General features: G+C 42.8%; 1 protein-coding gene across 1 annotated transcript in view; it reads left to right on the forward strand.

Annotated features, from left to right (window-relative positions):
* The window catches only part of sev (receptor protein-tyrosine kinase sevenless), a 212,496-nt gene that overhangs the window by 99,879 nt on the left and 95,995 nt on the right, over positions 1-16,622 (forward strand). The window contains exons 5-10 of the mRNA XM_080272579.1: positions 3,198-3,427; positions 5,454-5,558; positions 6,005-6,162; positions 6,366-6,484; positions 7,433-7,555; positions 8,640-8,836. Of these exons, the coding sequence (XP_080128705.1) occupies positions 3,198-3,427; positions 5,454-5,558; positions 6,005-6,162; positions 6,366-6,484; positions 7,433-7,555; positions 8,640-8,836 (932 nt within the window). The remainder of the gene's footprint in view (positions 1-3,197; positions 3,428-5,453; positions 5,559-6,004; positions 6,163-6,365; positions 6,485-7,432; positions 7,556-8,639; positions 8,837-16,622) is intronic.

Below are 16,622 nucleotides of genomic sequence, written 5' to 3' on the forward strand. Positions count from 1 at the left end.
CTTTTGGGAGCTACTGTACAGTATATATCACAATAACACCTCCACTGTTTCTGTCTCTTTTAATTCTTCCCACGCTCACCTACCCCTTCTAATGCTGTGGGATGCAGTTGGCTTTGACAGTCAAGTTAAAACCGTGTATCTTGAGAGCAGTTAAAAAAAAAAAAAAAAATCCTCGTTTGATAGATAAAAAAAGATTCCCTTGAGATTTAAAAGGTCCACACCAAGTTCTGTAGCAAATGGAAAAATGCATACAGGTACTGTCTACTGGATACTGGTCCGTTTGAGCATCAGCCCACCAGGTATTGCCCAAATGCCTGAATGGCCGGTCCACCGCTGATGACATGGGTTCAGTGGGGATATGTTTTTGGTCAAGGGCACACACACATACACACACACACACAAAATCCAGCTCCCCTAAAGTGGTTCCTTGGCCATTCCAAGTCATCACCATGGGTTTCCCTTAAAGCTGGGAGACATCTGGTACCCATGGACACTCACTTGTGATTGTCAGGAGCAGGTGATGAATGATGAGAGCAGTCTGGTAAAGCAGCAGGAAGGAAGGAACACAGTAATGATGAATTAGCTCCAAGCCATACTGTGGCTGTATGGCACTGTAGGAGTAGAGGGAAAATAAATTTGGGAGAAACAGAATATCATGAAGAGAGGTTGAGCAGAATAGGATAGTAATGAGAGAGAGACTGGAGACAAGAGGGCCCATTTTAGTTGCCTCTTACAGTAAGCAGGGATACAGGGGAAGTATTCCCTCCCCCACTCCCCGGGATGAGACAGTGAGAGAGTGATCCAGTAAAGCAGGAGTGCAGGCAGTGAAGCCAAGCAATGAGCACAAGGAACAGAAGGCAGGTAAAATGGAGGCAGGTGAGGTAGGGCAATGTGTCACTGTTCTGCTGGTGAAGAGCCTTGGCTCTCCTTCCATGCTGGTGGATGGCCTGGGTTGGAAGAATGGTGTAATGGTTGTTTGTCTAACTTCCTGGTTCTCTTGGGCAAGTAGCCCACAGTGTGTAACAGGTAGCATCACCCTGGGCACGGTTGGGATTTTTCTCTTGGCTGAATGATGTGGCCTAGTCCATCATTGTCAGAAATTCCTTTAGTGCCATAAGGTCAAGCACTTACACCAGTTCCTTTTCCTCCTCCCCGTCCTGCTGCTTCTGCTGTTTAATGAGGTCGTCGGTAGAAAGTTCCTCTCCTTGGCTGCCAAGCACCTCCTGGACATCCTTCTCATTCATGTCATGGAACCCTGCCTCGTGAGACAGGCCCAGGATGTCCCTCCAATTGTTCCTCCACCACAGGAAACCCGTGGAAAGAGTGCACATCTCAGGCCATAGCTTGTGCCAAACCCTGTCCAGTGTGTGATCCTTCACCTCCATCCACACTGCTGTGATATTGTCAGGGACATTTTTTATGTTATATTTCTTCATGGAGGTTTGATCAAGTCCCTGTTCCAGAGTCAGTAGCCCTTCCCAGCTGCTCCATGGTGCATTGCAGGCAGTGTGACTTGGATGTTGCTATTATCCCTCGATCCATTGACTGGAAAATAGTAGTGGTGTTGGGTGACAAAAACTCCACCTCAGTGTTGCAGACCCAGTCTTCCATGCCAGATGGGTGACTAGGGACATTATCAACCACCAGGAGAGACCAGATGGCAAAGGTGTTCCCTACTGACATAGTCCTGGAGCATGAGGGACAGGTAGCTAGTGATATAGGAGCAGCAGAGGGAGGCAGTGAGCCACTTCTTCGGGTTTGACTTTGTTATCACCCGAAGGTTCTTCTTCACATACCTGGCCAGTGCCCAAGAATTCTCCCAGTGATAGAATGATAGTAGCTGCAGACTTAGGTAACTCTCAGCATCCCCCTCTCCCCCCCCAACCCCTGCAAGAGGAGCATCACATGATCCTTCGCTGCCTTAAAGCCAGGCGCACACATCTCGTCGCCACCTGCGAAAGTCTTCTTCAACATTCATGTCCAAAACGTTCAGTTTCATTGAAGCTGATGACTTGCTTTGCAATATAACCATCCTCCTCTGCCTGGTTTTTGAGTAGCTTTTTAGGTGCCTCGACATCAACAGTGGCCCCCTCACCATGCAGCATTATGTTCCTCAAGCCAACAAGAGCCTTGAACTGGTCAAACCAGTCTGTGCTGGCTTTAAGTGGCTCCTTTACCTGTTCACCCATCCTCTCCTGCAGATCTTTCCACAGGGACAAAGTCTTGACACAAATAAAGTTCATCCCCCAGGGCACCTTTGCTGATTCTGGTCCTTTGCCCAGAGTGTGAACAGCTGCTCCATTTCCTCCATAAGAGGGTCCCTAGTCGTAGTCAGCTGCTTTGCAGTCAAGGAGGACATCTGTTCCCCAGCTTCAAGGATTGCATCAGACTGCTTTTTAATAGTTTAGACAGTTGACTGGGGCAGCTTAAGGGAATCAGCCATCCATCCTGTTGGTCCATTGCCTGGCCATATGCTGCTTTACTATGTCCAACTTAATATCAAGGGAAAGGCTTTGCCTTACTCTCTTAGCCTTCCCTTCAGCTTCTTCACTTGCACCACACTTTCCACTGGGACCTGCACCCATGCCAGACATGATTTGTAATTGTTAAGATAATTTACAAATAATTCATGCACATCCCATTTAAAGTTGCACACAACACTGTTAATCGTGCACTTGCACTGCAGTGCAGTACCATGATAGTGATGATGGTCTGATGCCTGCGCACATGTGAAAAGGCATTTTAACGTGATGCATGCAAGAAGAGCCACGATCACCACAGTGAGACATGTAACAGAATGGGCGAGCGATGTGGGTGCCTCAGAGGGGTGGCAGGAAGAAGGGAGCATGCGCAGCTGTCTCAGAACTGGGTCTGCACTTATAATCACTAGGTGGCCATCTTGGCTCAAACATATGACCATTTACTTGCATGTCACCACACATGCATGGGAGCCTTGTGAGAAGAATTGCTCAGACCACATAAACTAAGATTCACAGTCGCTAATTGCTGAAGGGATATAACTTTTTAATGACCATATAAGCGAATGATCACAAAACAATCACTCCTATAGCAAGGTTGGACTGTGTAGTTCTTACAATAACCAATGTTGATACTTTTGTCTCTGTGTCTTCCAAAATTATGTTTAAAAATTTGGAGACCCTACAGACTTCACTGTATTAAAATAGCATTGCATATAGGAATCCTGAAGACTCCTGAACCTCCCCTGCTGATTGGTGGTAGCGTCAGTGGATCAAGTGTGGGATTGCGATGGACAGCAGCACCCGAGGAACTGCCGGATGTCAGCTACTTGGTTCAATATCGACAGCATCACAGCGACCATGAGGACTGGTTATATTATCACCCTGAGCAGCCACTGAATGAAACACAGGTCATCGTACACAACTTAAAGCCTTACACTAAGTACCAGGTGAGTGGTGGTTCTAGTAGTGCCGGAACTGGTTGTAATAGTGGTGCTGGTAGTAGCAGAGTTAATGTTGGAAGTAGTGATAGTGGTGGTAGAAGTGATGGTGAGAGTAGCCTTCTGTGCACAATAGGGATGGTGTTACTAGTACCTGTAATAGTTTAATTTTCCACCCAGTACCTCATTCATTTTCTGCTTGAGAGGGGAATAATATTTAATACCTGGCTGATGTTGAGGAGGATTCTTGGAGACAGTTATTTTTAACTTATTGTGCTTTATGTATACAGTACATTTAAAATTGCATGTATTTAGTGAACCATATACCTGGTAAATACTGTAATTGGTTCTATCTTCCACAGTATCAGATACTTCACTGTTGTGTGTAAACACTCCTCAGTGCATAATCTTCTTAAATTCTTCAACCCTTCAGGTGGAGGACATCTTATTTAATTTGTTTTTACTACCTCCAGATTATATTACTGTATTGTGTTTGGAAGAGCTGTGTCTATGTGAAGAAGTTACAGATAACCTTCATGAACCTCTTCAAAACAAGAGGTTTTTCCTAAGTTGAGTACAATCATCTGCTGATAGCAGCAATAAACAAAGCTAATACTAGTTCCAGTATATCTGCATAGTGATGAAGTTAATCAGTACAGTATCTATCTATCTATCTATAGCCCGACGCCCTAATCCCGCAAAGGGTGGCCACAGACAAAACGCCTCCAAGTCACTCTGTCACCCACCATTTGACTCCCCTCCCCCCAACTCACCCCCCCCCTCCCTCATATACCTCTCAACTCCATCCCTCCACCTCATCCTCGGTCTACCCCTCCCTCTCCCTCCCTCCACCTCACCTACATACACCCTCTTAGTCAGTCTTTCATTCTCCATCCTCTCCACATGTCCAAACCACCTCAGTGTATTTCTCCTAATCTTTTCAACCACATCCACATCTACCCCACAACGTTCCTTCACTTCTTCATTCGTCAACCTGTCCCCCCATGTCACTCCACATGCTCCTCTCAAGTAACTCATTTCCACTGCTCTCACTCTTGACTTGTTCCCCTCTTGCAAGGTCCACGCCTCGCTTCCATACGCCAGGGTAGGGATCACAATACCATCATGCAGTGACTTCTTAACTTCCATACTCACCTCCCTATTTCTCATCACTGCTTTCAGTGTGCCAACAACCTTCCTTCCCTGCTGTACCCTTTCACATACTTCATCCCCCAAAGTTCCATCCTTACTCATCACACTACCCAAGTACTTGAATGCACTCACATTCTCCATATCCTCACCATCCAACCTCACTGCACACTCTGTGACTTCATTCCTCTCAAACACCATAACTTTACTTTTGTTTACATTAACTTTCAGCTTCCTCCTCCTACACACTGTCCCAAATTCATTCACCAAACCTTGCAACTCCCATTCATCTTTACTCAACGATACTGTATCATCAGCAAACAGCAACACCGGAAGCTTCCAAATCTCACCCTCATTCATTAGGGCCACCCCCACATCCACTGCCCTACCTTGTACCTCCTTTACGACCCCATCCATATATATATTAAACAGTAGCATACTGTAATCACAGTATACGTATAATGAGCAGATTGACGCGTAGGAGCTACTTATTAAATCTCTTTCACATTTCCATAGTTGATGTATGTAGACATGTACGATATATTCTGTACATAGAAACTTCACACTCGAAGAAGAGTAGGGCCCTGGGATTGAATTCTTGATGATATTTATGGTAGATTTTCTGTTATAATGAGGAGAAAGATCTTCCTCTGCTTTTGAGAGGAGAGTGGAAAAGATTCCCATGCCCCATGTTCTTCATGGAAACAAAAATCTTAAGTGACAGCAGGGAATTAATTGTAAAATGTTCGAGAATTCCACCCCTAATCTGTGACAGAAAATCAAGTTTTGATTGCTGTCAGTAGTGTTGTTTCTACCTCACCCAATCCTTACTGTAGGTGGAAAATGTCATGATGGTGATAATGATGTGTGATGCTTTGTGTCCTAGTTCCGTGTGGCATGCCTGGTGTTGCCACATCATGCCCCTGTCATGTCAAAGGAGAGTGCCTGGATCAGCACTCAGGCATCAGGTCCACCCAGGTCACCGCCCAGGGTAGGTGCATGTCAAATGTATGTCAAATAATGCTGTTTAAACACCTGTAGCAGCTATAAATTGAACTGTGTTTAGTACATGACAGATAAATATATAAAGGGTATTGATATTATCCCCTGGATGATAAGAGGTTTCCCTGTGGAGAGTAAAATAGTCTGTCATTTGGCAAAGTAAAATCCTGTGCGTATGTTGTTAGCTGTTATTTGAGGATTTTTGAGATAGATTTCGACCCATGGACGACTAAAGGTTTCACTGTAGTGATTAAATTTTCCTGGCTGTAGCTAGAGTTATTTTTGCTCAGATATAATGGATAATAGATCAGCCATCATTTATAGATTGTGTTTAGAATATACCATAACTGAAATACAGTATTATTAAGAATAGAAATGTTATTTCTCTTGACATATGTGTATATGTAAGCATACTTCATGGATGTGGATATACAGGGTCTGATAGCAGTGCCACTTGACTGGTCTCGTGTGGAGGTGCGGTGGGAACCTCCGCTCTTCCCAGGGGGTGACCTCATCTGCTACACCCTGTACTCTCACAATGCAAACCTGGCACACAATATGAGGGTCACCATTAATGCTGATCAGGAGAGAAAGTATGTATTATATGAGTGTCATGAAAATATAGCCATGTAATAGACAAGTAATAGCATTGTACTGTTAAGCATTTCGGCTGATAATGAGTGTTATAAAATACTGTATATATGTTTTGCTGAAGAAAATGGGTAGTATCTAAAATGTTTTGGGTAATGAATGTATTATGAACTTGATGAAACTTTAGTGTGTCTTATTGTTCTAGATATGTGTTGTCACTTCTTTCTGCCAACACGACCTATCACCTCAACCTGACCTCCACCAACCACCGTGGAGAGGGGCCGGGTGAGGTCATCAAGGTCACCACTTACCCCAGTGCTTCAGGTGAGATGACCATAACCCCTTCTGCTTGGGGGCATCTTCATGTTTTATTTTAGCTATCAACAAGTGGTTTTATTCAGCTTTGGAGAGATTTTTCAAAGTACAGAGCTCTCATTAACCCCTTCACTACCAGAGGTGTGTTTTAAGTTGAATAAAATCATTAGGTTGTAGCAAGAATAAAAGAAAAACACATAGTTGGATTGAAGGGGTCAAACTAGGATTGTGGAAGTGTGGTTAAGCCTCCAGTTTTGCACAGCATTTCTTAAGTATGTTATGATGAAGGAACATGTTTGACCTTTTATATCATTGCTGACTGCTTTTGCTTCTGTTGTAAGCAAGCTGGCCATCTCTAGCAGTTACAAGTGTTCCATGAAAGACCATCAAAAATTATGGGTTTGCATACCCCTTCACACTCTCAGTTTCATCTCTTTGTCTCTGTAGATACAGGAACATCTCTAGGAATGGCCCTGTCCATCTGTCCCTCATTAATATATTTTGCACATGAGATGCTTCACTCCCATAGACTTTAGCAAAACCCTATATTAGGGCTCTGAAGTTCATGCTTCATGCCTGTAGACTTTAGTGACTTTAACAAAGCCCCATATATTGGCCCAGAAGCTTCTGCATGGTTTTAGTACTTTTGTGCTGTTTATTTTATTCTAGTTGTTACCAGAGTTTTATTCAGCTAAAAAGAGGGAAACCTTGTACTATAGTCAAGGAGTTATTGAAGGCTTGCTTTAATCCCTGCAAGTTGAAGTCTCTCTCCAAACTTAACTGTTGCTGTAATAAATCAGTAAAAACATCTAATTTAAGGGGTTCATAATTTCCCTTCATTCCCTATCCATCCATTTTTTTTTTTTTCTCACCCTCCAGTTTGTTTTTTTCTGCATCACATGTTATTTCGCCCATCTGAGAAAGTGTTATAACGACGTAAGCTCTACCTCTCCCCAGCTGTGGATGATGGAGGAGGGTACCTACTCCTAACATCAGGACCAAATCTACTCAGGCTTGGTTTGGACATAATGGACATCCCACAGCATGTCTACAATGTATCACAGGAATATAATATCACTGGTACGGTACAGTTAGGGATAAAAGTTCACAAAATATTTCACTTTGTCTGTTACTCACTGTCCTTGGCTACAACATGTCACAGGAATAGAATATCTGTAATAGGATACAGTTGAATATGAAAGTTCTTATAATATTTCACCTCTTCTACTCTTTACTTTCTTGAAAGTCCAGCGGATTAAGTCCTTATTTTATGTTGGTAATATCTCACCTCTTCTACTTGATACTCTTCTTGGTAGTCAAATGCATCAAGTCCTTATTTAATGTTGGTGATGTATGAAAAAAAATAACAGTAATACAACTGGTGCAGCAGGTTGGGAGGAATGACTTATTAGCTTATTGCTAACAATGAAACCAGTAGTCAATTTTTTCTGCTAGTTACTGTGAGAACCTACTGTATTCATAAACTGAGAGAAGTTGTATGGTTCCCTGCCCATTGATGATTCTCTTTGATAGATGAACCAGGTAGGAAAGTAATAGACATGCTTTAAGTGTAAAGTAAATGCAGTGGAGTAATGGGCAAACTCTGTCCCTTACTATACATGTCAAAAGCTACTGTGAAATAGACTTATAATTGTTTCTTGTGTGATTGATTGTATGACACCCACTTCACTGGCATGCTGTTGATTGTTCTTACATGCTCATGTTTTCCTTATTATTGTATCATCACCCCAATTTTTGTTGGAAAAAGGGTAAGTTGATGATGGTGATGATGAGCATGATTCTGTGTGTGTGTGTGTGTCTGTTTGTGTGTGGTTCTTCATGTAACTTTGTGCAACCTTATGAAAAAATGTGCATTATTTACCTATTTTTCAATGTACATCACAACCATGCCTATTTTCACATCACCTTAAAAATTTTATGCATGTATCTTGTAATATGTGTTGTGAGTGGCATATCATGTAGGGAATTACAACAGCTATGAATTTCTTTGCCACAGTACAGTTAGTTGAATGACCTGATACAACATCTTAATTGTTATTGTATTACCTGTGCATTCCCCCTTTAGCTATTAAGTCCTGTCTTTGGGGCCCTTTGCCTCAGAGTGAGTAATAAAGGATTGGATGTTTTTTACCTTTTGTCACAGGCATGGCAGTGCACTTTGGGATGGGTCTGATATACCTGAGTGAGAGTAGTGGGTCCATCCTTCTGCTGACCAATACTGGAAAGGTTGCAACGGTTCTTACTCATGACCACATTCATGGGTATCCCTCCAGCCTGACCGTTGACTGGCTGAATAGACAGCTTTACTATGTTGTGCACTTGGACTCATCTGTCAATCAGGTGTGTATTGTAGTGTCATCATGTACAGGATGTGCATTTTTCTTGATATACATCTGGGAGGAAGGGGGTAGGTTCCTGTGTGTGTGTATTTACCTAGTTGTGATATACAGGAAATGAGCTATGCCTGTGGGGTCCTGTCCCATTTTCTCAGTAAGTCAAATTTTGTTTTGAACTCGTTTAAGTTTTTAGACTGGACGATCTCTTCATCCAGGCTATTCCACGGGTCTGTGCATCTATATGGAAAACTATATTTCATGATATCCTTCAAGCAATGTGGCTTTTTCAGTTTCATTCTGTGTCCACTTGTTACACTCCCATCCCATACAAACAGATCTTTTCTGTCAATTTGATCTACTCCCATCATGGCCCTGAACACTGCAAGCATGTCGCCCCTCTCCCTCCTTTCTTCTAGGGAAGGCAGATCCAGCTTTTCCAGCTTCTCTCTGTACGTCAGATCTGCCAGGCTTGGGACCATCTTGTTTGCTGTTCATTGTATTCTCTCAATCTTGTTTACATCTTTCTTTTTGTTTGGGGATCACACTACTGCCACATATTCCAGCCTGGGGCAGATCATGGCCACTATCAATTTTTTCATCATCTCCACATTCGTGTAATGAAATGCCACTCTTATGTTAGTCAAGCGATTGTACGTCTCTCAACCTATCTTGTTAATGTGTTTTTCAAGTGACAAACTATCCTGGACCATCACTACCATATTCTCTTCTCTTGCTTTTGTGATTGGTTCATCTCCCATCTTATAATCCAGTGATGGCCTTTTGTTACTTTTACCCATTTCCAATATTTTACATTTTGTGTTGAATTTCATTTCCTGCATCCAGCTGCAATCATGAATCCTATCCAGGTCTTCCTGCAGCATTTTACAGTCTTCCTCGACTTCTGCTCTCTTCAAGATCTTTGCATTATCAGCAAACAGACTTGCATAACTATTCATTCCATCTGCCATATCGTTTACGTAAATCAGGATCATTACTGTCACCAACACCAAGCCGTGCGGGACTCCACTTGTTACTTCTGTCCATCCAGACATCTTGTCCTTTATTACTGTCCTCATTTGTCTGTCTCTCAAGAAGTCTGTCATCCACTCCAGGAGGTTTCCCTTCAGTTCTCCTACAGTATGTGCTCCAATTTCCACATTAGTCGCTTGAGGGGTACCTTGTCTAAGGCTTTCTGCAAATCTGAATCCACACAATCCACCCAACTGTCTCTCTCCTATAGCACGTCAGTTGCTCTTGAGTAAAAGCTCAGCAAGTTGGAAACATACGACTCTCCACTTCTGAATCCAAACAGACTTTCAGCAAAAATGTTCATCTCCTCCAGATATATCTGTCTTTCAGGATTCTCTCGCGCAATTTTGCGACTGTGTTGGTTAGGGACGCTGGTCTGTAATTCAGGGGTTGTTCCTTGTTTCCTCTCTTATAAATTGGTACCATATTGGCCCTCTTCCATTCCTGAGGCACTTTCCCTTCTTCCAGAGAGCACACAATTAAACCGTGAATCTTATCCGCCAATTATTCTCTGCATTCTTTCAGTACCCAAGTAGAGATTCCATCCAGTCCTGGGGCTTTCCTTACATCCTGAGTTTCCAGTAATTTATACACTTCCTGCACTTTTATATCTTTTATCACTGCATTTCTAGTCGCTCCCTCCCCCTCCACAAGATCCCTTTCTTTAGTGTGTGTGTGTGTGTGTGTATGTAATGGGTAATTCTTATATTGCTTGAAATATGCAACCAATGAATAGCCTTCATGAGCAATTATAAATACTTTTATTTTAGCAGAACATAGGTGAAGGACATAGCATGTGTACCCATGTTTGACTGTGAGTAGGGGTTGGTCACTTTTTCAGTGACAAGTATTGTGTCTTGAGACTGTCAGGGGGAGATGGTGGTGGAGCGGACAGAACAGTAGCCCGGGAGCATTAAGGATACACCTGGAAAAAAATTTGAGAAAGCTGACTTTTTCAGGAAAGCTACATAGAAACATTCTAAGTCAAAATCAACAAACACTCAAAACATTCCATGTAAGCTAACCATGTGGGACGAAAAATTCAAGATGGCCACCATCGGCTTGGGGCACTCATTTAACTTAGTGACTAAAATTCACACTTGGTCATGTAAAACCACCTTTTATGGGTTTGAAGGAGTGATAAATCAATTTCTGCTATTATTGTAGGAATTCTGTGTTACTGATATACACAGAGAACGTGCAGCAAATGCAAAAATTCTGAAATCTGTAATGATAATTATTGCCTGTCTTATGAGGCAGAGCGATAATGTTTTTGCCTGCCTCTGTGAGTGTGTGTGTGTGTGTTCCCATTATATCTAATGAACAGCTTGATCAGTCAAGATGAAACCTTCAGGTTATCAAGATTTGGCCAAGTTCGAAAATGGGCACTTAGGTTCAACGTCAAGGTCACCAAAATGGCTGCTAAAGGTCAGCTAGTTTTTATTGTCCACCTTTAGCACCATTATATATCTCATGAATGACTTGAGCTGTCAGCATGAAACCTTCTGGGTATCAAGATTCGACCAAAATGTTGGCTGAGTTTGAAAATGGGTACTCGGGGTCAAGGTCAAGAACAACAAATGGCTGCCAAAGAATCTCCTTTCACTGATCCACCTGGTGAACAAGCCTACATCATTTTTATCCTCAGTGACCTAGTGCAGCTTGTACAGCACCCTACCCATATCCCTGACTGCCTTGGAGAGAGCTCCAGCATACTTGACCTCATCCTTACAACTAATCCTTCTTCTTACACTGTTAATCTTTCCTCTCCATTGGGCTCCTCCGATCACAGCTTTATTACTTTAACCTGTCCTATCGCTCTGGTACGGCCTGTGGATCCTCCAAAGCAACGTCAATTGTGGCACTTTGGAGCCGCTGATTGGGAGGTTTTTTGATTTTCCCTGGAATGATTATTGTTTCCATGGCTGGGAGTGATCTGAGTATGCCTTACGCATTACGGAGGTTATTTTCTTGGGCATGGAAACATACATTTTCTTCTCATATTCTTTGTCTGATGCAAGACAAAGAATATGAGATTAATCATGCTTGTTCTCATGCTTTCCACAACAAGGAGAGGGCCTATAAAAAGTACCAGATCCAACCCACCCCTGAATCACAATCTTTTTATGTTTTTGCCTGGAATCATGCTAAGTCTGTTCTTCACTCTGCTAAAAATAATTTCATCTGTACTAAATGCTCTCAACTTTCCAACTACAATTCTCTTGCTCCTTCTGGCACCTTGTCAAGAACCTTTCTAACAAATTTACCTCATCATCCTGCCCTCCTCTTTTCTACCGTGATGGCACTCTAACTATTTCTTTTACTGATAAAGCAGATCTCTTCAGTCAGACTTTTTCCTCCAATTCCACCTTAGATGATTCCGGTGCTGTTCCTCCATTACATCCCCCTCTCTGACTTCCTCATGGCTGACATTAAAATTTCTTCAGCTGATGTATTTTCTGCCATCACTGGCCTCAGCACTAACAAAGCATATGGGCCTGATGGAGTCCCTCCTGTTGTCTTCAAGAACTGTGCTTCTGTGCTTACATCCTGCCTAGGTAAACTCTTTTACCTTTGTCTGTCAACTTGAACCTTTCCTTCTTGCTGGAAGTTTGCTGTCATTCAGCCAGTCCCAAAGAAGGGTGACCATTCCCAACCCTCTAACTATCATCCAGTTGCATTAACATCCTGTGTCTCAGAAGTGTTTGAGTCAGTTCTTAGCAGAAAAATTTTAAAGCGTCTTTCCTATCATAACCTTCTTTCTGATCATCAGTATGGTTTCTGTCAGGGACATTCCACTGGAGATCTTCTCACCTACCTTTCAGACTCCCGGTCATCCTCCTTTCAGGACTTTGGCGAAAGCTTTGCCATTGCACGTGACATCTCAAAGGCTTTCGATCAAGTCTGGCATAAGTCTTTCATTTCCAAACTGCCTTCTTACAGTTTCTATCCTTCTGTCTGAGCCTTCATCTGTAGCTTCCTTTCTGGTCATTCTATAGCTTCTGTTGTAGACAGCCATCGATTTTCTCCTAGATATGTCAATAGTGGTGTTCCTCGGGGCTCTGTCCTATCACCAACTCTCATCCTTTTATTCATCAATGACCTTCTAAGCTGTACATCTAACCCTATCCACTCATATTCTGATGACTCCACACTTCACCTTTCCATTTGGTTCTCGCAACGTCCATCTCAGCAGTTACTTCAACAAACAAGGGATGAGGTTATGGCACACCTAATGTCTGACTTGGCTCGTATCTCTGACTGGGATAAAAATAATCTTGTTTTTAATGCATCAAACACTCAATTCATACACCTGTTAACCCCAAGAAAATTGTCCACAGGAGTACCCTCTAATGTTTAATAATATCCATCTCATTCCTACATCATCCTTAAACATACTTAGGCTTTCATTCTCTCGAGACTTATCTTGGAAGGATCATATTATATCTCTTGTAAAATCTGCTTCCAAGAGATTTGGCATGCTAAGCCAACTCCGTACCTTCTTAACCCCTGCGCAGTTGTTGACTTTATGCACGGGTTTTATTCACCCCTATATAGAGTACAACTCTTATGTATGGGGAGGCTCCCCACATACAGCTCTTCTCAATAGGGTGGAGTCAGAGGCTTTTCATCTATCAACTCTCCTCTTACTGGCTCCCTTTAACCTCTGTTTCTTTGCCGCACTGTTGCATCTTTATATCTTTTCTGCCGCTGTTTCAATGGTTAGAGCTCCTCTGAACTGTCTGCTTGCATCCCGCCACCTTTATGATGGGCACGTATCACCTGTCTAGCAACAAACTCTCATCCCTTTTCTGTCCAGTTCTTTAATGCAAGAGTTAGCCATTACTCCCAGTCCTTCATTTATGCAACAGGTCAACTCTGGAACTGTCTCCCTCTGTCTGTATTTCCTGCTTCCTATGATCTACAGTTTTCTACTGCCTCAGTTGTGTCTGAGATGATACACCAAACTGTTTGAGTGGAGGGAACTTGAATGAACTCAGAACCTTACATGAGACACTCCTAAAAAAGAAATACCCACAAGACAGTGTTCTCCATAAACATGTCTCTCAGCTTACTCTGATCTTAAATGATCTTGAACAGGAATTATCTCTGAACAGTAGAACTGGGAAAATATGGATTGAGTGCATGAAAATGGTGCTCATTTTTCTGCTGTTCGCCCATGCTGAACGCTTTGGTGATTGGGAACTACATCTGTTTGCATCTCAAAGATGATCCATGGCATTAATTCTGGGGGACATACTGCATACACAAAGTGTACCAGACTTTACCTAGACCAGATGAAGCAGCTATCTGACCTGATGGACAAGGATTGGTATGAGAGGTACACAATACAGTATGTGGGTATTGGACCATCAGAAGAACCCAGAGATTCTGGCCTGGAGACGTCACTGACCAGAGAGTTGAGCAGGTGTTGATGTGAATGCTGGACACATGGAGGTCTAGCACATGGCTGTGGAATTACTGGCAGTACACAGTCCAAGATGGTCCATGCCCTGCCACAAACATTCCTGTTTTTGAGTCATTAGAGGGTTTCTGTGGTCTGTATTCTCAGACAGTTGACCAACACACAGACTTCCAGGAATCCACAATTGCGTGTGATAGCAGACACATTCTCACTTTCAGAATTACCTGTCACACCATTCGCCATTTGTCAACACAAGTGAATACTGCAAGAGACTGGTCTGCATTAATACAGGAGTTGTGGCATCTTTCTGTGCTAATGCAGATTGTGCAGTCAAATCAGGTGAGGAGGCAGCTGCATGTATCACTGGCCTGAACTGTGTTGATGTTAATAAGCTCAAAAGGAGTGACAAGGTTACATCTATTGGTGCTGCAATCTGTACTGCCACTGTCCGTGGCAAAGGTGTTGAGGACGACCTCACACTTCCCTTCATGTGGGTCACGTGTGATAAAGTACAATTCTGATATGGAGAATCACCTTAAACATAAGTTTAGCAAACAGCCACCAGCACTGTTTGACAAGGGAACAATGTGCAGAGACAACCAATGGGATCTTGCCAATGTGCTGAAAGCTCCAGTAGTCCCTATATCCACTGAAGCTCTTAATAACCCATACTGTGTGGTGGATGGAGGACATTTGCTGCAAAATGTGACATGGTCCATGTACTGCACATATGGTGATGTGTGTAACAGCTATGTGAATCACTTTATCAATAACTATGGCAAGAAATGCTCTGTCTGTCTTGATGGCTACACAAATCTTACCCCATCAACCAAGGTAGCTTTTTTTTTTTTTCCCTGATGAAGAAGGAACCAAAGGACGTGACCCCACAAAAATTGTTCCTTCCAAGAGAAAAACAAAATACAAGAGAGAGCCAAATTCAAGATCCGATCATTTTGAGATGCCTGGACACACTGCGTTTGAAAGACTGGGGATTATAGGAAGCAGGAAATTCAGACAGAGGGAGACAGTTCCAGAGATGACCTGTTGCTTAAATGAAGGACTGGAAGTAACGGTTAACTCTTGCATTAGAGTGTTGGACAGAAAAGGATGAGAGTTTGCTGCTAGTCGGGTGCTACACATCCGTCGTAGAGGTGGAGAAATGCATGCAGACAGTTCAGAGGAGCAGTGACCATAGAAGTAGCGATAAAAAAGAGATAAAGATGCAACAGTGCTGCGAAGAGACAGGTTGAAGGGAGTCAGTAAGAGGAGGATAGTTAATGAGACGAAAAGCCTTTGACTCCACCCTATTGAGAAGAGCTGTACATATGTGGGGAGCCTCCCCACACATGAGAGTTGTACTCCACACAGGGGGCGGATAAAACCCCTGTATAGAGTCAACAATTGTGTAGGAGTAAAGAAAGAACGGAGTCAGCTTAGTACACCCAGTCTCTTGGAAGCAGATTTTACAAGAGATGCAATATGATCTTTCCAAGATAGGTCCCGAGTAGATGAAACCCCAAGCATGTTCAAGGATGATGCAGGATTATGCTGAATATTAATAAACATTAGTGGGTATACCTGTGGAAGATTTTGTTGGGTAGATAGGTGTAAAAACTGAGTCTTTGATACTTTAAAAGCAACCAGATTATTTTTACCCCAGTCAGAGATACAAGCCAAGTCAGACATTAGGTGTGCCATAGCCTCATCCCTTGTTTGCTGAAGTAACTGCTGAGATGGGCGTTGCGGGACCCGAATGGAAAGGTGAAGGATGGAGTCATGAGCGTATGAGTGGATAGGGTTAGATGTACATCTTAGAAGGTCATTGATGAACAAAAGGAAGAGAGTTGGTGATAGGACAGAGCCCTGAGGAACTCCACTGTTAATAAATCTGGGAGAAGATTGATGGCTGTCTACAACAGCAGCTATAGAACGACCAGAAAGGAAGCCAGAGATGAAGGCACAGATAAAAGGATAGAAAGCGTAAGAGGGCAGTTTGGAAATTAAAGATTTATGCCAGACTCGATCGAAAGCCTTTGAGATGTCAAGTGCAATGGCAAAGCTTTCGACAAAGTCCCGAAAGGAGGATGACCTGGAGTCTGAAAGGTAGGTGAGAAGATCGCCAGTGGAGCATCCCTGACGGAACCCATACTGACGATCAGAAAGAAAGTTGTGATAGGAAAGATGCTTTAAAATTTTTCTATTAAGAATTGTCTCGAAAACTTTTGAGATACAGGATGTTAAAGCAATTGGATGATAGTTAGAGGGTTGGGAATGGTCACCCCTCTTTGGGACTGGCTGAATGACAGCAAACATCCTGCAAGAAGGAAAGGTTCAA

Source organism: Coenobita brevimanus, chromosome 1, assembly GCF_032717465.1.
Source record: "Coenobita brevimanus isolate Jiangsu-jjx chromosome 1, ASM3271746v2, whole genome shotgun sequence".
In the NCBI taxonomy this organism is placed as follows: domain Eukaryota; kingdom Metazoa; phylum Arthropoda; class Malacostraca; order Decapoda; family Coenobitidae; genus Coenobita; species Coenobita brevimanus.